The sequence below is a fragment of the Aythya fuligula genome, chromosome 9, assembly GCF_009819795.1.
Source record: "Aythya fuligula isolate bAytFul2 chromosome 9, bAytFul2.pri, whole genome shotgun sequence".
Classification (NCBI taxonomy): Eukaryota; Metazoa; Chordata; class Aves; order Anseriformes; family Anatidae; genus Aythya; species Aythya fuligula.
In genome coordinates this window covers 17,878,577-17,900,786 of record NC_045567.1, presented here as the reverse complement: position 1 = coordinate 17,900,786, position 22,210 = coordinate 17,878,577, and the positions used below count along the sequence as shown (strand labels likewise).

General features: G+C 41.4%; 1 protein-coding gene across 1 annotated transcript; it reads right to left on the bottom strand.

The window, feature by feature from the left end:
* Positions 1-1,838: 1,838 nt before the first annotated feature.
* DCUN1D1 (defective in cullin neddylation 1 domain containing 1) lies at positions 1,839-20,993 on the bottom strand. Its single transcript, XM_032193165.1, has 7 exons — positions 20,895-20,993; positions 12,195-12,411; positions 10,858-11,026; positions 10,133-10,263; positions 6,213-6,295; positions 5,875-5,971; positions 1,839-4,659 (listed from the first exon to the last, which is right to left on the bottom strand). The coding sequence occupies exons 1-7, from the start codon at positions 20,895-20,897 to the stop codon at positions 4,580-4,582; spliced, it is 780 nt and encodes a 259-aa protein (XP_032049056.1). The 5' UTR covers positions 20,898-20,993; the 3' UTR covers positions 1,839-4,579.
* Between the last annotated feature and the right edge of the window lie 1,217 nt (positions 20,994-22,210).

The following is a 22,210-nucleotide window of genomic DNA, read 5'->3' as shown; positions in this document are numbered from 1 at the left end:
AATAACAAGCCAGCTAGACTTCTGTTCTGTTATGGGAGTGTGATAAATTTTTTTTTAAGAAAAACTTGAATTATAGCTTTGTGAGGAACATTTGATGGTACACTTTTAACAATGTTGATCCTTAATTTTAGACAAATAAGGGGCATTGACAACTGGAAACTAGCAATAATTAGTACAAAGATTTTTGGGACCTCTGACACTGTGGCTGCCTCATGTTTTTTTGTTTGTTTTTTTTTTGATTCTCTGACAGCGTGTCAATGTTTATTGTACAGCTCGGGCAGTAGAAGTTGTTTTAAAAATGATTTATGGAAATTATATTTATTAAATAAACCTTTCACTTCTAGCTGGGTCATTGTTTTAATTACATACCTGCGTACATACATGCAGGTCACAGCCAGAGCCCTCGGCGCACTCAGGTGAACAGAGCAGCGACCACAGTGACCACTGCTGCTGCTTCAGGAGCTGTGCTGGCCATGGCTGGGCTTCAGGAGCTGTGCTGGCCATGGCTGGACTGCGCCTCCACAGCTGCCAGGCTCAGCAGGTTGGCCCCTGGGTTCAGGCTCCCCAGCTGCTGAGAGGCCCTGAAGCAACACCCCTGTGCCAGCTGCTGGTACAGCCCCACCACCTGTGCATGCGTTGTGAGCGCACCTCCCACCTGGCACCAGCTGTGCAACAAGGAGCTTACCCAGAGAGTTGCTCAGCCATGGGCTTCCCCCAGGCGCTTCGTGCCCATTTCTTCGGCAGCAAAATAAGCTGTGCACTTGGCCACCACACTGTGGCCTTGTCCTCTCCCCACACACCATTCACATACATGTCTGCTCTCAGCCTTGGGTTCTTGAACAGTTTCCTAATTTGACTTACTTAAGAGTTGTTCTGACACCTGCCAGTTGTCCTTTGAACTTTTAATGGAAGAAAGGTTTGACATTTTATACTCTGCAGACATAGAATTGAGTTTAAAAAACAGCTTAATCTGAATATTTTACTTGCCAACTTATTTTTTAAATTACCTTGGGAACTGAAATAAATAGAGGGTAGGTTGTTGGCAGAACATCCAGCAGCAGGGAGGTAAATTTCTCCCCCCTTTTAAGTGTCCAGACTTGGGCTTGACTAACAGGTGTCTGTTCAGGGACCAAAACTCTTGGGAGTTTACTCACGCAGCTACTGTCCCCTGTTGTCAATAAACCATTCAGCTGAGTATTACAAAGCAAGAGCCTAGGCAAGATAACAATTTCATCAACAACTAAATGGTTTGGTTACGTCTTTGAGAGCTCAAAGGACTGAATAGCAGCATGTAATAAAAAGACACAGGCAGTATACCAAACTCAAATAAAATCTCCAGAGACTTCTAGCACCATTATTTAAATAAAGTGTGAATGACAAAAGTTTATTAAATGTATTCTTAAAAAATTATATCTTTCTTAAATAAGGAGTTCTCTGCAAGGAGTTCATTGTAAAACAGTTTTGAAGCAATTCATAACTTACGTATCAACAGGTTGAGCAATAAAAAAGTCACTTACGGACTGTAGTCTTTAACCCAACTTATTTAAATAAATGCAGTGTGTGTGGTGTCTTCCATTGCATGCAAGGTAATGTTAATGCAGCATAGCTGGGTCAGATCGGCTCCATTCTGTACCTGTAAACATTCAGCATAAGCAGCAGGCAAGATGTTGCATCAGTTCTTAGACTATTTTCCCCCAAAAAAGACTTGCCCACCATAGAACGTATGTTTCATGCAGGATCCAAGTATTCCGTACTTTTTTTTTCCCCCGGTTAAAAGGACGGTCTAGGACAGTCTCACAAATAATGCGCTGAAACAATCAATGCATGAGAAGACTTAGTCATGGCAATTTCACTGGAGCTTTATTGCCTCTGTTGGTAATGAGAGGGATTGTAAGAAGTTACATTTGAACTTACAGAGATATGTAAATGATGCTTTTTACTAAATATAATCTTGAGATTAAGTGTTTTATATCAGGGCACTTCTAATTTTGTACACATTTAATGTATAAAAACAGGTTATAAACTTGATGTTTACCTTTTTTCCTGACATTTGGCAAAATTAAATTGATCCATTAAGGGGAGATCATCAGATTGAGGACATTAGCGCTTATGAATTAAAGCAATCCAAGTAAGCAACTGTCTGCATTCTTAAAAACAAACCAAAACAAATATATAAAGGAAAAACAAACACATGGCCACATCTGAGCACTTTTCAGTACAAAATATTCTCTGTAACCAGGCATTTTGTCCTTAGAACAACACCCTGTTAAATCAATGTTTCTTTCAATTTTGTTTTGAAAAATTCTATGATGCCATCATAGCACAAATAACCTTTTTCTGCAACATAATTAGTCAAAGTTTTATGTATTTCTTTATAATTACACAGTAATTATAAGCACGTAGTACCAAACTGATGACAACACTATTTTGTTGAAAAGATCTTGCATTCAAAAGGAATATTCTTTAAAACACCACGGCATTATGCCACTACCCAATCTCAGACTTTTTTTTGAGGGACAAGTCTGTATTGGGATAAAAAAACCCAAGTCAGTTCTCCTTCCCAAACAGCATACTTGAACAAATCAATCTGAAACTGTACCAAAACCCTCAACACAGAAAACAGCACGCATAGATACCTTGTAGAGCTTTTTCCCCACACACACACCCACCCCGTAATTTCAAATCCCCATTTATATTTACACAGAATTTAGAAAGGAAATACTGAAAAGCAGCAAAACACACATTTTTTGGCATAGCCAATTCCAGTAGCTGGAGAAAGTCTGCAATGTTTCTGTGGAACTGTATTCTTGAAATAAACGCACAGCTGGATTTTTCTTAAAAGGGCACTGCTATAAGGGGGAGCTAGCGTCATGGTCAAACCTCAGAGAACAGAAATAAGCATTTTTAGCAGTTTAATAGTCAATTTTTTTTTTCCTAAAATACTTTTAGCATCTGCATAGAAGTGTTCTGCTGTTTAGTGCAAGTACCAATTACTCATTTCAGAAATAATTCTGGTCTTACCGTGGGACTATTTAGCACATGGACTCAAACCTCTACCCTTATTTGTAGCTATAGTCTTTTTGTTTTTTTCCCTGGAGCTTGGTAGTTTCCAGCTTGCTTTACAGAGTAGTATTTATCTCAAGATACCAAATCTCTTCACAGATAACTAAGTGAGAAGTAAAGACCATGTTTAGCGCAAAAGCAGCTCACGAGCTCTTGTAATATTAAAAATAAAGAAGCGCATCTGATAAAACCTGTTTTGAACAAAATGAACGTGATTTAGTTAAATGCGGTAAAACAATGAGAAGTAGTGATGAACCAACAAAATAATTTAAGCAAACTAAGCCAGTGTAGTATTTTGTATCTGATCTGTGCCTGTTTGGGAACGCTTTACTCTTCATTCCTATATTTGGCAACCACAGTGACATGTCTTTTTAAGGAAAGCTCAACAAAATAATTAAAAATGGGTGTCATCTATAACAGCAGTACCTGTATGTTATAAAGACTTAACTTATTTCTCAGGATAACGGTTTCAAAACCTAGTTTCATTTCAAACGCACCACCTTCTTTTTATATCAGGGCCATTTGATTCTTCATACCTCAAGCATAAAATTTTAATGTCTGAATTTAAAATACTGCATTGTGTAGCAAACTTAAGACACAAATTCATCATATTCAAGTTTTAGATTTCCACAGAAATGAAAAAGCCTTCCTTTGACAGACAGATAAGCATTTCAAAACTGTAATGAAATCTATTTTCTTAGATAATAACCTAGAGCATACTAGATTCTACCCTTACGCACACTGTTCATCCAAATGACGCTCACTGAAGGCCGACTAGAACATTAAACGCGGGTGCTGTAAGTGCACAGTAGTTGTGTCGTACTTCAACTGCTCTCACAGTCAGCTGATGTACAATCAAACCATTCAGATAGGCACCTAGATAGCCCAGTATCAACAACCTCGGTTTTTCTTGTTTCTTTCTGTAATTGTTTTTACCAGATGCTCAAACTCACTTAGACGATACCTGTAGTTTTCCGGAAAAGAAAAAAACAAACAAAAAAAGAAATCAGACCCAGTACACTTAAATATATCACTCTTAAAGGAAGTGCTATCAATAGTCTTTGCAACTAGCCCCAAGTGTATATTTAAGGATTCTTTTAAAAATTGTTTTGATGTTGATCTGTATAATTCAGATGCCATGTAATAGTTGTCTGATGATGACCAGCATTGTGCTTTATGTGAAACCAGAAACCTCAAAATAATTATAAAGCTTCTAGGACTTATGGGAGCTGAAACTAGGGTGGTCCACACACAAGAAAAAAAAATCCATGATGAAATCCACAATGTTGGAATTTTAGCGGGCAAGAGTGGTCCAGACTAGAAGAAAAGCCCAAACCACCAGTAGAAGAATGAAATATGATATGGTCCAAGATGTATCCTTAAAGGTTTGTCTCAACCCTCAGCCACATTGTGAGGATTGATCTTCAGTTCAGTCCAGCCAGCAGAAATTGACTGTGCAATTTTCCATTTCAGGTATTTGTACAGACTATGTACACTCTAGAAGGGTCCTTTAATGCTACACTGTCGTACTTTTTGTCCCAGCAATTTGAGGGCGTGCAAATTCCACAAAGTCATCAATAAGAACTGGCCATGCCCCTAAAAGAGGAAAAAAAAAAAAAAAGGCTCAGAACATAAGAAATCAGATCAACAAGGTAAAAAAACAAAACAAAAAAAAAAAAAACAACATCGTATGAAGGAGCCTATGCTTAAGTAGCAGCATGTCACAGCATGCTACAGCATTTACAGCTCACAATATGATCTTGCATGCATGCAATGCTCATCTGTTAGAATCAACATAGGTAGTCGTACCCCAAAAACAAAATGCACCCCAGTAGCCGATGCCCTATGAAACTGGCATTATACTATATATGCTCTTCCATATTCCTTATCAAGGGGTAGTTGAAACGCATAGGAACATTTTTCATATTACGGGCAGTGATATCCAAAGAGATGCCACTCTCTTGATCACGTGCACCATTATCACGTGAAAGTTACATTGTGGGTGGGTTGTTTTTTTCCTGAAAGGATTTTTACTCCGAATCATTAGAACAGTCTTTTCTGCCTTTAATCTTTCCAAAACTATGTTGACTTATCGTGGGCAGCAGCCCATTCGCTTGATGAAAAGGGAATGAGAACTGTTCATAATTATTAAAATTGTAGAAGTTTGCTCCCCTCAGTTCTGAAGTATCAAGAAGTTTAGTTTCCTCCACTCAACTGATCTGCCGCCAACGATTGAAGGTAATTAGCAGTTCTTGGCTGCAGATGGACTGGAAGATGAAAAAATCAATACAAAAATTTACAAGAAACACATGCTGTAGAAAATTATTTATGTTTTGTAACCCCTGCATGTGGCCAGTTTCACTTCAGTATTATCGCATGCCCAATCTTCATGTTGAGCCAAAACAATCAAACTTCAAGAATATTCTAAACTAAGAAATGCAATAACCAGAGGACCCCTACAAGGAAACGCATAGACCACACATCAGTTACTTGGTTGGAGATGCCAAAAACTGCGCTGACAGAGAATCCATGTTTTTAAATACAGATGTGAGGGTCTTTCCTCAAGAAGAAAGAGTTAGCACCTGAGCTCATGAAGAAGGAAAAAAGAGTAAACAGGGATTTAAGAAAACATCAGCGTTTCTTTTCTAAACCCGCAGTAAACAGATAACAACATGTTTTAAAGTAGCTCTAACTCTGAGCGTTAGATCACCAGCGATGTTCTCTACTTACACCATTAGATATCTGTGCCGGATACACAGCAATAAACATAGCATAACGCAGAAGTTAATGAAAATAAAGGGAAATGTTTACCTTCTTCATCATAGTTAGACATATCATCTGCTATCATTGTACTAAAGTCTAGAAGAAGGTTCCAGGTGTCCTTAGGTATTGATCTTTTATGATGCTCCTGTTTGGAGGGGTGGAAAATACAAGAAAAAAGCATGAAGAACACATATACAAAATCATTTTTACTGTCTTGGACACAATCATACCCCCAGAACACATCTTTTTTTTGTATACATTATGAAGTGCAGCGTCTGGGATCTGTAACAAAACAGTCCATTGCATCTACTCAAAAATATAAACATATTTATATTTCAGGTTTTGAAATTACTGCAGTCCCACTTATGTAAAGACTTAAAACTTACCAACAAAAATTTGTTCCACAAGTCTAGAAATTTAAATCTTCCGTTAAGTACTAAATTCCAGTAGGCAATGGCCATTTCTAAATCTGTAATATTAAAATATATTACTCTTAGAGATTTGCATTTCAATACATCTCAAGAGGTATCTACGATGAACTGCATATACATAAGGGTAAAAAGATGAATGATGCAAATATACTCGTGAATCTTCTACAAAATAAACAAATTGTTATGTGAATACTTTACATATTTTGAAACTGTCACTTGAATACAGAACTGAAAATTGCCCATATTCATATTCAACATGTTCAAAACACAATTTCATATGCTTTTTGCTATCTAACAATACTTTACATACAATCCAGTGAAATATTTGTCTTAAATCTACTATTGACTTGACAAAAATTTAGTACTTTGTAATATGATCTGCTTTGTTTTACTTGTATACATATAAAAAGGTAGTTTAATAATAATTGTATTTATGGTTTCATTTTCAGTGCAACATTGCTGGCTTTGTTAGATGGCCTTTGACAAGAGTTCATTTCTGCAACAGGTTTCCCTTTGAGATATTCTTTATTTAAGTATTAATTATTGCATAAGCAGATGATGGGTTTCACTTTGTGCATTTCAATGACCGCTGTGAAGTTCTTGCTTGTTTTGAATCCATTTCTCAGGGTGACTGAGCAACCTGACAGAGTTCAGGAATAAGAACATGCTGCCTATCAGGCAACTGCACACTGCTGTCAGCAGTGGGAGCTGTTAGAACACAGCAATTAGAGAGAAGACTAGTTAATCTAACATATGAAGAGGGAAAACAAACAAAAAAGCCTCCATGGTACTTGCCAAAGGCTGAAATGTCATGTGTTTACTGTTTATTAGTGACACACAGTAATGTGTTGATCAAAAAAAAAAAAGTATATGAGCTCTAGCTCATGATCTCTAGCACGATCTCCACTACCAGGAATTAAAGAGGATCTCTGTACTGTATAATAAAATGCTGTGATCTTACCTGAATTCAGTGTCCATCATCAAGTAATTAAAGTAACTACAAAAGGCTACCTAGCTAAGTGACCTCCTTTTTCATAGAAGCTCTTACATCTTGCTGCAGCCTCTTAAATCTCTTCTTCCAAAAACAATCCTCTTGTGGAAGAAGAGAGAAGAGGCACACGAGCAACTGAACCTCATGAGAAAAAAAAAAAAGAAAAAAAAAACAAACAAACAAACAAAAAAACATATTCACTTTTCTCCCAACCCCTAATCTATTAAAAACAAACAAACAAACCAGGCAGGTGGACCTTAGAGGTGAAACCAATAGCAAACAAAACAATGACTCAACTCTACACTGCTGGAGGGAACATAGAAGACTGCTGGGGAAGATTCTGAATTGTTTGGTAACTTTGATAGAAGAAGTTCTTCTCTGACAGTGTAAACACGTTATAATGCTTCCTGACCAAACTGATGAATAGAATTTGTGGATGATTTTCAATCAGCGGCAAGGGGATGTAATTTCACACTAAAGGCTTAAGGTTGGGTTTCCATTAAATTAAACAGAAGATGCACTGCATCACTAAATATCCAAAAATGATAACTTGTTCAAGAGCATAAAGGCTAGGTAGCTCTTTTTCAAAGAATCCATACATAAAAATTCACAATTTAGCTTTCAACTTAAACTACTGGATTTCTAAAAGCAAATAGATTCAGAGTTCAGATTTAATTGATCACTTCCTCAAGGAAACAGATCATAAAACTAGGTTTTATTTACTTGTGATGCAGTAATGGTAGACATAACAAAAAATACAAGGTTATCAAATCTCTGCATATTTAGAGTACATTGTAGAACAAACATTATAAACAAGCTGTGCATTTTGACATGCTTATATACAACTTCCAGATTATTCCTGGGGGAAGACATAATTTGGACAACGCTACATGCTTTAGAATGTTTTATGAAGTCACAAAATAATAAAGTAAGCATTTAACTTTACATTTTCTTAAGAAAATTGAAAGAGCACTCAGGAACGTTCTCATTATCTGCTAGCGCAGAAAAAAAACGTATGGAACAAATATGGAAGTCTCAAAACAGGCATGCAGGAGAAGCAAACAATGTCTGCAATGAGCGTCAGCTAAAAGGTATTCTAAAGTGACATGCAGATATCACAGGAACTTTTAAAACATCCACAGTATTTACACTGCAGTAAGGAATTATGCACAGGACATATGTTCCTAGAACTGTGCCTGAGCTACTACACAACTTTTAGAAGATTAGAGACCAATATATATTAAAATCAATTTGCAAGTGCCTACAAGACGCTATTTAGACAGTACAAAATTAATTGCCTAACTAGGAGCACTTACTTTTCAGCACTGCACTTCCCTGATATTCTTTTGCTTCAGGGTTTCCAGAATTATTCTGACCTGTTGTAAATTCATGCCTAGAACCATGCATTTATTGGCACCAAAAAGGTAGGTAAACATCCAGATTTATGCTTAGTTCTACATCACTTCTGGAGCCACACTGAAAACCTTACCCTGTGTGCATATGATATATATATATTTGTGCTATTTGGATCTGAGAAATACTTCTCTTCATCGCTGTTAGAGCTTAACCTGCACAAATAGCCTTTATGATGAATGGGAAAGAAAAGCAAGGGAGTTAAGTTTTGCTGGTAAACCATTTTTACTGAGGTCTGTTCCGTCTGGGATGCTCAAAAGATTCACTTCTATACTGCACAAGGTATCAGAAAAAAAAAGCAGAAATATAATGGAAGTCTTCTTAATACCTTAGAAATGGGGAGAGGAAAATAGCAAACTACTACTACATCAAACAGTCCTGCTTATGTTGAAGCCTTGAGAAACATAACTAGAACTGATCAATTAATTATGGCCTCATTGCAATTTATTATTTCACTTTTACCACCTAACAGGGATTTTGCAAAAGCTTTCCTTGCTGTCTAAAGCTGTTTAAAAATTAAGAATAACATACAAACATCACAATGGTAACCAGAAGAAACTGTAATCAGTTCTCTGATGTGAACAGTTACACACTGACTCTGTCTGTAACTTACCTTCCATCCGCTCACAATTTACTGGCTACACACTTGTAGCAACAGAAAGTAAGAATCAGTAAGAATTTTTATCAGAAATAAATTCATTTATTTGCAGGATTCAGATCTGGCTACACATGTTTTTAAGCACGATTCCTTCTACTTTTGCAGTTTTGAATAGACAAATTTACAGTTTGTTCATTTAGTTCAATCAAAGCTATGTTTTTTAAGTTATTTTTAATAAGCAATTCTTCTATTTCACCTATTATGTAATGAAAAGAACAATCAGTAGAAGAGCTCTGAAATAATGAAAGAAAGGAAAAACATTCACTGAACCAAGGGGAAAAAAGGCTGAAGGCAAGCACCTTTTACCGAAGGCACAACAGCAAAAGGCATCTAAGCCCAGGATATAAAAATCTATTTGTACTATTCCAATTCTACTTTGCAAAGGCATTTGCACACATTTTTGGTGATACAAGAGACTCTGTACAAGTACATTCATATGGAAATCAGTTTTACAGCTTAAATTTACCCTAAAAGTGAAAATTTAATTAATTTGTTCAGTGCTGCAAGTTCCAAATGGTGTAATTATGCCTTTAATGTAAGACCGCAATCCATTGTGCTCACTGAGAATTTCACACACTCTTCATAAGAGAATAAACCCTCTCATAAAATTTTGTAGTCTAATATATTAATTACACAGATATTTCTATCACCTTGAAAATCTGACATTGACACCTATCTTTCACAATAACATGTATTTTATTACAAGAGAGGTTACCTTTCAGACTCATGGGATCACAGTAATACTTTCACTTACTGCTTTCATCAGTCATTCCACATGTCTGTGCACAAATGTTTATGATTAAGAATACATACCTAAACCTTTCTGTCCCGGATTCTTTGCGAAGTTGAAAGTAAACTGATAAAAATCCTTAAATCTTCCCGGCTCTTTTAATTCTTGTTCCATTTTAGGAATCTGAGCCTTTAGTTTTTCTATGCTGTCACATCTGCATTTTAAAAAGCATGTTTATTTGTGTGTTATTCGTTTTGCTGTAAGAGACACAACTTTAGAAGTCTTTTATAACATTTCCATGGAATACAATACAGTTCTCAAAACAAAAACAAACAAACAAACAGAATCAGGCTAGTCTGTATTTATAAAACATTTCAATTTCTTTGTTCTTTCTTCACATTGCCATTTGCACATACTAGCTTATGGATCAGATTCCATATTTTTATTATTATTCCAAATTATTATTCCACTATTTTTAGAAAAACATGATAGAGATTATTATATTCACACTACACAGGCATAACTCAGGTATGCTGGACTGCCGACCAACAACCTTGCTTTGCCTCCTTGAATAACTCTACAGCAGCTAACTCACGCAAGCAAGGCAAGCAGCACTCAAACCCACCTTCCTTTTGCTGGTCACTAAGCATCTAGCACACGGACAGCGGTTGCATTTTTACAGAGGCAGACAAGTGATGCTAGCCTCTGAAAAGCCTCTGAAAGTCTGAAAGGGCAATGTGATTCTGAATTCCCCTGAGCAGGACTGTTCCAATTTCTGGCATGACAGTCTCTAATACTGCACACTTACCCTAACTCGGTCATTCCATCCATGAACTCCAGCTTTGAAAATTCACACTGTGTTGCAGCTCGGAATTTCCATGCAATGATGAGTACAGTAATGCTGGCTGGGTCGAGAGCTAGATCATCACAAAACTGCTGTATACCATCTATACCGATTTTATTTTCATCTTGAGGATCTTTGGGGTATAAAAGTAAGCATCAAAAGAAAAAAAACAGCGATTTTGGAAATACTACATTTATTCAACAACAGTCTTTGAGAAAACCATTTTCAAATCATTTCTGGGATAAGCTCTTAAAAGTGTGTATTTTAAAAAACAGAATTAGTTTAGTACTTCCAATACTTAAGCTTTAACATCTGAGGAAGTTTCAACAATGAAGCTTCCCGTACAATGAAGCTTATGTCATTTTTATTGAGAGACAAAAGCACAGCAAAGATTTGGTTTCTGCCTAACATGCATGATATTCTGACTCATTCCAGAGACAGAAGAGCAGTCCTTTCCCACCAGCACACTTAATTACTGGCATCTTTAGTAAGATTTGGGGTATCTTTATAAACAATTCTGCAGCGTCCATTCATAAGCTGTAGTGACACAAAAATCAAATCTTCCCATAAACTACTAAATCAACACGAGCTTTGTGCATTTTCTGGCATCACCAGCACACGTGAGTTTGGACATGGTAAATTCCAAGAGTAAAGTTACGTTGCCCCATTACCAATTCCAGCCAGGCACATGCCCTTCCCCGAAGAAATCACTCTACATCTTGTCTGGAAGTAAGATGTTCACGTTTCAAGTGCACTAACAAAAATCTGCTAACACAAGCCAACGAAAAGTTGAGCAAAATGGTATCTGGATTATGTCCACACACAAAAACCGACAATGAATTTGGCACTTTTTTTCTTAGAGGTAAATCACTGAATTTGTTCTACTGTTCTGAATCCCGTTTAATGTATGTGGTGGGATACTCTCAGCTGAACACTGCCTGTATAACAGATATAAAGACTTCATTTTCTCCTAACAGAACACTGTTCACTGTAACACTGATAATAAGCACCAGGTAGAATCTGTCATTGTTATGCAACCCTTTGTCAGGAGCAACTCCTAAGTGAAATGCTTCCCCCAAAAGAGTCACCTAAAATCCACAGTGACCATTACAGTTACTCACTGTACTCACAATTCCAGTTTCAAACCCTAATCTTGTACAATTGGACATGTATTTAAAGTGTGTAAGTCAAAGCAGAAACCTTGTGAAGCAGAAACCTACGTATATTTCCCTTCTGCCTTACACACCATAATTAAGAATACATACAACCAGGAAATAGGGCTTAAGACCCAGGGTACTCACCTTTGTATCTGTTATATAGCTGTTCTAACTTCTTTCTGTCCAACGAGCCTTTAACGCTCTCTCGTATATAAAGTTCAGGATTTTGAAAAAAGTTGTCTGTTGCAACATCTAGCTTCCAGTCATTCTGAGACAGACAACTCACCGCTGTCTTTTCACTAGATTGCGTGAAGACCATAAACTGACGCACTTTATCCTTCTGTGATGATTTCAACTTGTTCTAGCAAAAACAGACAACACCGAAACTATAAATGTTTTATCAGAAGGAAAAAATTCAGTACTTTTCTTTTTTTTTTTTAAATCAGTACAATTTTCCCCAGCAGTTAAGGCTCTTTCTAGCAACAGACACTTAAAAACAGCACTTTTTTTTTTTAATTGCTAAATTAGAAGATACAGATATTGTTTTATATGCGAACAGATTGTTATGTGTTTTGGTACAGTTAGATCAAAGAACCTCTTGGATGTGTAAGAGGGATGCATTCTTACTGCTGCATATGCAATGCACACCAGTATGTGTTTCAAACTTACCGTGTAAAATACCTAGAATGAAGATAACAAAACTGAGCTGAATCATCACAGAAACCACGCTGGCAAAGCAATCAAAGAAGTTAAAAATGAGTATTATTATTGCATATCTTGAGAGAGAACCAGAGGGCATAGCAAATTCACAAATGTGTCCCTCCTTACACCTGACTGTATTTAAACCAATTTTTAAGAAGAAAAAGAAAAAAAGCATTTTTTCTTAATGGCCAAATGGTACGCCTACCAAGAACAGGTAATTTAAATGCTTAAGTAAAGCCTGTGGCTATCAAAATACTTGACAGATTAATTGCCTCAACAGAGACAGCAAATACCAACTCAAAGGGAAGAAGTCCTTGTGCAGAAGAGGCCATTTCAGGGCTCACCATCACCGACAGAGAGGCTGGCACTCGTCCCACCCCAGAGTACCGGCCTCCCAGAGATGTGGGGTGAATACCATGCACCCCAAAAGACTGGAGGACAACCACTGGGGGCAGCAGGAATTGCTGTGAGACCACGCTGCCAGGATCAGGTAACCCCAGGCGGCAGCAAGGCACTGCGCTGGCTCAGATGTTTCAGGGAGCTACGCGCTGAAATACCTTAAAAGACCAATTTAGAGAATTTTTCACTTTGAAGGTGCTCAGCTCCACCTACACGATTTGCCAAACATTCCTGCGAGGAGGCATTGTCTCCATTTCACAGGTGCAGCAACTGAAGCTATAAAAAAAGGAAAAAAAGGCACAGAACTTCACCTGCAGCAGGCAGGGAAGCAGCTAGCTGGGGAAAGCTGCAGAATCCGGCCCTTGGCTCGGGCCAGGACCAGCTGCCCTGCTCCAGCCCAAAACCGAGTGGGGAGTTTGCTGCCCGACATTTATTGCTGCAGGGAGATTCCCAGGGATATTTTTGCTGAGGAGAAGCACACGTGGTATTTCCAAGGTATCAGTTACATGAAGCTAACTGCTGATCAGGAGAAAGCCATCTTACAGCTCTTGCACTACATCCAAATTCAGCCCTGACCTGGCTTCTCAGGTCTGGATCGTGCTTCTTACCATGGCACAAATATCTCACATGTAGTTTGCCTTTCATTCTACCTAGATTTACATATTCATTTCATTATTGCCATTTCCAAGTGCACGGCTCTTTCTCCAGGGGTAAAGGAAAAACAGAGAGGCAAATATCAACCTCTAGGAGCTATAAACCACCCTCAGCCAAAGAAAGAACGGGTCAGAAGTATGAGCTGGAGCTCCTCATTCCAGAGAACAATTCGTGTCCAATCACACTGCCATTAGAAAAGCTCACCAACAGAACACAAATTAATCTGCCCTAAAACTCAACATCATCTCTCTGGCCTGATGACAGTGAACGAGCACATTACAGTTCATAAGAGCAGGCAAGGTATGGGGTTTACACTAACACCTGAACACACTAGAAGCACGTTGCCTTAAAACCCACGATGCCACCAAGCAACCCTATGTCTCCAACTCCCGCTGCAGATTTCAACACACCCATGCTGGTCTCTATTACTTCTAAAGCTATGCATTGCTTCTTTATTTCAGCCTCTCCAACATGTTTCTCACATTGGACTTTCAGCTACGAAGATGCTTCTGTAAGGCCAATTCTCAGGCCTGGTTCCAGCCCCGCTGCTGGGACCTCGGGCCAGCTTTGTGCTGCACGGCAGATGTTGAGCACCAAGCAGGACCGAGCTGAGACCTTCACCAAAGTCAGACAGCTGATGCTGAGTAAGCCATGTGGCAGGACTTCCAGGAACGATGAATGAATTTGCAGTTGCAGTTTTTAAAATCGCTCTGTAAATTCAGCCAAATTAAAGCAAAGCACGGAAAGCATGAAATGCCAAATGCAGACGGAACAGCCGCATGTCTTACTTTCTGTACCAATCACCAGCTTCCCCAAATCAGTTCCACACTGCCAGGCTGCTGCGTCACCGCAGGCTCAGCTGTGCTATGGGGCAGTCACACTTGAAAAAAGGAAAAAAGGCAGCTCAGGTCATCCTTTTTTTTTTTTTTTTTTTTTTTTTTTTTTTTTTTTTTTTTTGAGAAAGTTGGTGCCTTTAATCATTAGTTTCTAAGGTGCACAACACTTCTTAAACCGAGTATTCTGTAAAACCTCAAGAAAGAGGCTTTGTTCTGTCCTACTGCTGCAAGGATAAAGTCTAAAAGCTAGGACACACCACAGAAAGGTCAAGGAAGAGCCTTACAAGGGTTCATCACGGACACTGAAAACCACAACAGGTAGTGGGTTTTGTGGGCTGTCACGTAAAAATGGTATGCAATTTATTAGATCGATTCGGGTTTATGATAAAAGTTTAACCCTATTTATGCATGAGATCTTCCTGTGGGTCTGGGATTCCCCAGTTGAACAGGAACAATAAAAAACACTCTGAAAACAACAACAAAAAAAAGAACACTGAATTTGCCAAGAGTCAAGCAGCTAATAACAGGCAATAGCACACACAGCATTTGCTAATATTGTAAGATGCAATAAATCGTACTGTTCGGGTATATTTTTTTCTGGAATACCTCTATCTTTACTGGTCAAAGATGACTTTATTTTTAGTGAAGCTCAAAGCCCTTTATATGTGATGAATGCTCCCTCGGAAGCTTACCAAGGTGGATGAGACCCTCCACATCCCAAGCAACTGGACAACTCCTTGGAGGCCTATGATAGGACAGCAAGAGATGGAATTGCTGCCGTTTTTGTTATCCTCTCAGAGCTCTTCTTTCAACCCATTAAAAACCCACACTTCAGGCGGGAACAAGTTCCAAACCTCCTGCACTTTTAAGGGCTATTTCTAGCAGCCAAGCTCCAACAGTCTGTTATTGTTTTAAGTGTGCAAGAGCAAAGCCACAAGCACCTCCAGCCTTTAATCTTGTAGCCATCAGGCAACAAATACCTTACACTGCAACTGTGTGCGCCGCAACGTAATGCAACCCATTTAAAATATCTCTACTTTAATGCTAGTTAAAAGGAAAGACAGAATCGCATTTAACAGATATATTTCTTGCTAAAATACACCAGTGAAAACCAACAGAAAAAAAACGCAACAGATTTTCTAATATGTTCTACCCTTTAGGGTAAGGGATAAAGGAAGAACTTGGACCAGCTCGCCTTCGATCAAGTTTGCGCGGTGTCCATTCCACCTTTTACGATGCAGATGTCACAAGAGGCAAAAGGTGAACTTTGAAACACAGATTAACTTCTCTAAATTGAAAGCTACATTATGTAGATTCATAGCTCCACAATATTTTTATCTTTCCTTGCAACTTCTGATGCTATGTTAAAGTGAACACTTCCCTCTCCCCATCTAGCACCAAAGCTGATGATTCTAATTCAATAACCCATCCTTGGTTGTGACCACTATTAGATACTTCAGTGAACAATAAAAAATAAATAAAAAAAAAAAATCCACACTTTGGTCTTTTTTCCCCTTTCTGGCCTCAGACTGCTACTCCTTCCAACTAGGGTTGCAAGCTTTCCCAGTCGAGGCCAAAAGCAAATGCTGGAAGTGACCTGCCAACTCTGCTTACACGGTTATTTTTCCTCATCTTCTACACTCAGTGTTTAGCCACCTCACATTCAGAAATCAACTCTACACACCGGTCACCACCGTTTCCTGGATAACAAGCAGCCGTACGAGGGCTCCACTCCCCTGGATAACGTCCATGGGAAACATAAACAACCTTCGTCCCGCACTGCTAGGGCTGGAGAGAGCCTTTGGATTCCTACCGAAACACTGCTCTTGGACTTGGCTTCATGGCTGTGTGTGGCTGCCAGACAAGCAGTGTACAATCAGTTTGATCTATCCCTGCCCCAAATTCCTTACGGCCCCCAAAAAGGCATCTGCAGTATCACTTTTCAGTGTCGAAGCCTGCTTTGCTTCCCCACACTCAGTGGTTCTGCCTCTTGCTAATTTCCCTGCTAACTACGGGAATTGAACGATGGGGCAGCTGCGCATTTCTCGCAGTTTGGACTCAAAGAAAAGCCTCTCTGGTTCTCATGCGGGTGACAGGTAAAAGCCTTTTCTAAAATAGCCTCATCCCCTCCAAACCCTAGCAAGATACCTGGCTGCAGGAAGCATCCATGCACTTTCAAAGGACCCTGGTGACGTCGGGTCAGACGCCAAATACCGTCAGCCCACGCACGGCATGGGTCTGTGCACGCGGTTACCTTACAGACCACGACCGCCACTTCTGCCGCGTCTTTGTGTGCACACAAAGAATATTCCTTCCTCAAAACGTGCTCAGAAGAGTATTCCTCCTGCTATGTCTGAATCACTCCACGTTGCACTATAGCCAGAGGAACGTACAAGATGCCTGCAAGTAATCTGTTTATTGCCTCGATTTGACAAATCCGCGGCTAGAGCTTAAAACGCAGAATCGTGAATGTTTTTCTTTGTTTGATAAGAAAACAAAAGTTAATTACAACTTACTTCTGCCAGAAGGCTATGAATACACGTAATTAGATTTTAATCCAATTTCAATGACATATATATACATAAAAACACATTAAATCCAAGTTAACAACATAGACAATTAAATAGCTGTATTTTCTGTACAATATAAATAAACGTGTCCTTCAACGAAATTTTATGTTCTACAGCAGTTTTTTTTTACCCAAAAAAGGGGCACGCAAAGGAAGACTGTAAAGAGATTTTTAAGCTATTTGAAACTGACTTGAAATCCATTTGTTTGCAGTGGAACAGAACAAAACCGACATTTACAAGGCCTGTTGATATACAAAACCCAAAGAGAAAATCACAGGCAACAGAAAATCAAAGTTGCTTTTTACACCCTCTAAAGTTTAGTGGATAAAATGATTTCTGTACTTGCATACAGGCTGAAAGTGTTTCACAGTAGAGCAGTAACAGGCAGCTACCCAGAGGAAAGCAGTAGGTATAGTAGAGTTTTAGGGCAATTGACATTAACCTGAGAGATAAAGGGAACACCAAAAATCTGGGCATTTTCAACTTAAAAAAGCTGTCAGTTGTTCAGCACTCTTAACTCTGCTCCAGATTAGAAGCTCTGTTCACCCATTAGAAGCTGTTTTCATACCCTGAATTTGCATTGGCACCATAAAACACGAGTAAAATATCAAGAGCTACATAATAAATTTCACACCTTGTTCTCAGAGTAGTTCATATTCCCGAACAGTTTTTTCATGGCTCCAGTTAAAAGCGATTTTACAGTGTAAGTTCAAAGGGTTCTCTGGTTAGCAGGGAGAGGAAACAAGATCATGCACCATCTTGTCTAGCACTCAGACTGCTTGGTCCTAAGTATGATGCCAAGAATCCACAAGTTTTACTATAGGAGAACCGACACCAAACATTTAATATCAACAAACTACTACAGACATGAATATGCACCATAAAAAAACAGCCAGGCAGAATAGCTCGTTGGGTGAAACACTAAATAACAATGTCATGAAGTACAATAACATTACAGGACAGTGTCAGACACTTAAAAATTCAGTATTACAAGAACTTCAACTTCCTGTCACCTGAGGTTTGCACTAAGAAATAATGTATTTAAGGAATGATGCATTTATCAGCACAGAAATATTTGTTGGAGAGCACAAACTGGACAATATAAGAGATCCTGTAAATACAGGGAAGGTTGGCTTTTGGCTCTGGATAAAGGTTCTGTATCTAGGTGCATGCTTGCCTGGAGTATCACACAGTTCTAAATCCATTAAATCATTTACAACAGCGAAGTTGGGAGCTCTCCTCCTCAGAGGATGGCTCGGGGTACGCCGGATCAACTTGCTGCCAGCAACCCTGTCAGCAGTGGCAGGCACGTTACTCGTCTGAAGTAACCGAGCTGAAGCAGGAACACAACAGACATGGCAAAAGGTGACCACCGCTACGGGAGGTGCTCAGATGGAATGGAAACACAGGGAGGAGAGGCACACAGTTGCCAGTGGCCCCAGGAACCCTGCCAGGCAGCGTACCTGAGCGCTGCGAGCTGGACGGAAAGCGCTTTTCAAGTTAAACGCCAGAGCGAGCCTAACAGGCTGCCACGCTGGCCTCCCTTCCAGGTGTCGGACAAAGACAACTCAACACCAGGAAACTTTGTCCTGACAGCAGCAACGGGAGGAACACCGGTGAGACCATCAGCACCAGAAACGCCCCAATGGTCAGCGCTGCTCAGGTGAGCTGGAGCCAGAGCTCGGCTGCAGGAGCCTCGATGGCAGCACGGGACGAGCTGTGGTGGACGAGCAGCCGGCCCCAGGAACCTGCCCCAGCCACTGGAAGGACTCGCCAGAGCAGCCATGCATGCAGGCAGGAGGACGGGATGTCCAACCGTGTGCTTCTGGGTGAGATTTTCAGATCCCTGGGAAGAAGCCTCCCTGCTCTTTCCCCTACTATAGAGGATTTTGACAGAACAGGCGTAGCTGCAGAACCTTGGACACTGGAAACATTTCATACCTATATTTATAACCTATAAAACCCGCAGCCTGTCATTTAGCCCTGCTTCAGTGCCTATGACATCCTTTCACCCAGGTGTTGGAGCCAACAAGCACGACCTGGAAAACAGTGCCAAACAGCCCGCTCGGGGCCATGACCAGAGTGTTCAGGTACTTGCTCCCGTCTGATAAATACATCTCTCTGGGCAGGATTGTTCCACGGAGCCTATCTGCTAGCTCTTCACTTCAGTATTTCCAAGAAGCCAAAGCAGATCGGATTCTACATTTCCTCACAAAAGGCTGTTCAGTTTGATGCGTCTGTTGTTATATTGCCATAATATTTGTTACACTGCCATTTACAACAGCGCTGTTCAATTTATATCCCTAACCACAGAGCCAACCGAAAATAAGTGTTCACACAAGACATCAACCGTGTATTTATTTTGTATGCTCACACCAGATACACTGTGAGATGGCTCTAGGTGATTTTTATAGGAAAAAAGTCTTTGTTAGAAGTTGTGTAACATTACTAGGTAACAGTTATTTGGGACAGTCCCGAGAGCTGCGGAATTACTGTCAGACACCTCTACAGACTCAACCTTAGTTTCAAGCTCCCTTAAGAAAATTCACAGCAAGATCTACATAAAACTATTCAATTAAAAATTATATTGGTAACACAGTGACAGGTTTATTAGAGGTCTACGTACCACACCACTAATTTAAATCCTGGCTAACCAAACTTTCATGCCAACATCACCCCATCAGCTAGAGGTGTCCTTTTTTTTTTTTTTTATACGCTCTGAACACTGCTTGCCAGAATCATATTAGCTGCATGTGTAAGATATCTTTATACCACCAAACGCGCAGCGTAGATCTCAGCCTCTCTCTTACACCTTTCCTAAGGCAACGCAGCTTCTACAGAAAAGTTGTGCTACTTTAAGCCTACAGATGTAGTTAAAGCTGTACAACTTCTGTATACAGAAGAGGCCTAGAAGTGCGACTATAAACACGTTCCCTCAGGTACATAAGACACTGGATGCTACAAGCCAGCGAGGATCCCTTATTTAACACTCGGGAACATCATCACCTTTTGTTCAAGCACACAGAAATAGCAGCAGTGTGGTTTCCCTCCAGAGGGGAAAGGAGAAAGTCAAGTGATTTTCGAGTGCACAAGTCCTTCGCTGTTAGGGACAGGACAATGCACAGCAGACGCAGGACAGCCAGGCCCTCTTTTACACCACTTACACCAAAAGCACCTCACCAAAACCACACAAAGCGACTCCCCAGAAACCCTCCGACCAACCCTTGAAGGAGCAGAGCGGCCAAGTTCCCCCGCCAGCTCCCCAAGGCTTAACGGGCCCGGAGCCTCCCCCACAGCCCCCAAAACCCCCCGAGCCCCCCGTGGCAGCCCCCTGCCCTGTCCCAGGGCTCCCTCACAACCCCCCCGCTCTCCTTTCCCTCTGCTGCCGGAGCTCGGGGCCCGCACAAAGCTGCCGGACCCCCGCGGGCCGGAGGCCTCCCCCTCAGCCCGGCGCCCCCCAACCTAGGCCCCGGCGCTCGGCTCTGCCCGGGAGCAGCCCCCGGCCCCTCAGCGGCAGGACCGAGAGCCCCAAAGCCCTGAGGGAGAGAATCTGAGGCGGGGGGAGAGCCGGGAGCTCCGGGACACCCCGGCCCGCCGCGACTAGGCCCCGGCTGCCCCTACCCCCTTAGCGCCGCTTGGGCTCCGCGCCTGGAGCCGAGGGGAGGCGAGGGGAGGCCGCTCACCATGGTGGGGGCTCTGCGGGCCTCTTCCCTCCCGGCTCGGGCAGACGCTGAGGGCGGCGGCGGCGGCGATCGGCGGCGGCTTCCTCCGGCGGCGGCTCCCGGCTCCTCACGGGCCCTTCCGCCGCCTCCCGCTCATGCGCAGTGCGGCGGGGCCCCGGGCCCGGCCGGCCGGGAGGCTCCGTGAGGGGCCGGGGGAAGCCCCGGGATGGGGGGGGGGAAGCTGCTGAGGGGCCGGGGGTGGCTGAGGAAAGGAGCGGGAAAGGCCCCGCTCGCCCACGGGGATAGCGGGGTGAGGGGTCCCGCCCGCCGCCTCGCGGTTCCTGAGGGGGGAAAAGGGCGCGTTGGGTCGAAAAATAATCAAAAATGGGCTAAAGGACGTTGGGACGGTGCGAGGGGAGCCTCCTCCGTCAGCCCCGGGGTGGTTGCTGAGGGAAGGCAGCGCCTGAGGGGTGCCCTGAGGTAGCCCCTCGCTGTGAGCGCGTTAAGGGTAAAAAGGGGTGGAATGGGAAAAGCAGGAGAAAAACTGGCATCTGCACAGAGCCCTCGTTGGTAGGAGCACAGTGGTACTGCTTCTGGTACCGCTTTGTGCACGGGTGAGTCTGCCTGCTCAGTACTTCAGCCAGAAACGTCGACGCTAGATTTTGTAACGTGCACCTGAGTGTACATTACCAGTGGCTGAATCGCGGTTAATGGCAGAGCCTGCATTTTGGGGTGAGAAACCAGGGAACCATCCCATGGCCTTTCAGAATGGATTTCCAAATGAGGCTAAAAGCATTGCTGTGTAGCCACAGAGAGCTGGGAGAGGTGGAATTTCAGGGCAGCAGCTTTACGGGCATTTTCTGATGGGACCACCTCTATGCTTGCAAGATCCTTCTGCGAGGTCTCAAGGTCACGATCCCTTTTTGGGTGCTGTTTACGAGTTGCCATCAAAAGTTGTAGCCTTTTCTGCACAGACATCAGCAAAAGAGGTTGTTAGGGTTAAGTCACAGTTTGTACCAGTACACCAGACAGTTGTAGGCTGTTGGTTTTTTCCCCCAGGGAAGCTTGTTCTAGCCACTGTAGACTTCTGGCAGCTGAGGAGGTTTGGGGAAGCAGAGTATTTGCTGATAAAACTCGCAGTGGTGGCAAGCTCCTAGATGTGAAGGACAAAGAGTTGATATCTGATCTTTGTTTTTGCATCTCCTGCTGAGCTGGGAGCTATGGAAGCTTCTGTATTTATATTACATGACTGGTACGGTCACACACACCACAGAAACTTCACTTGAGAAAGCCAATTCTTTTTGCTTTGTGATGGATATCCAGGGGTTACATACATG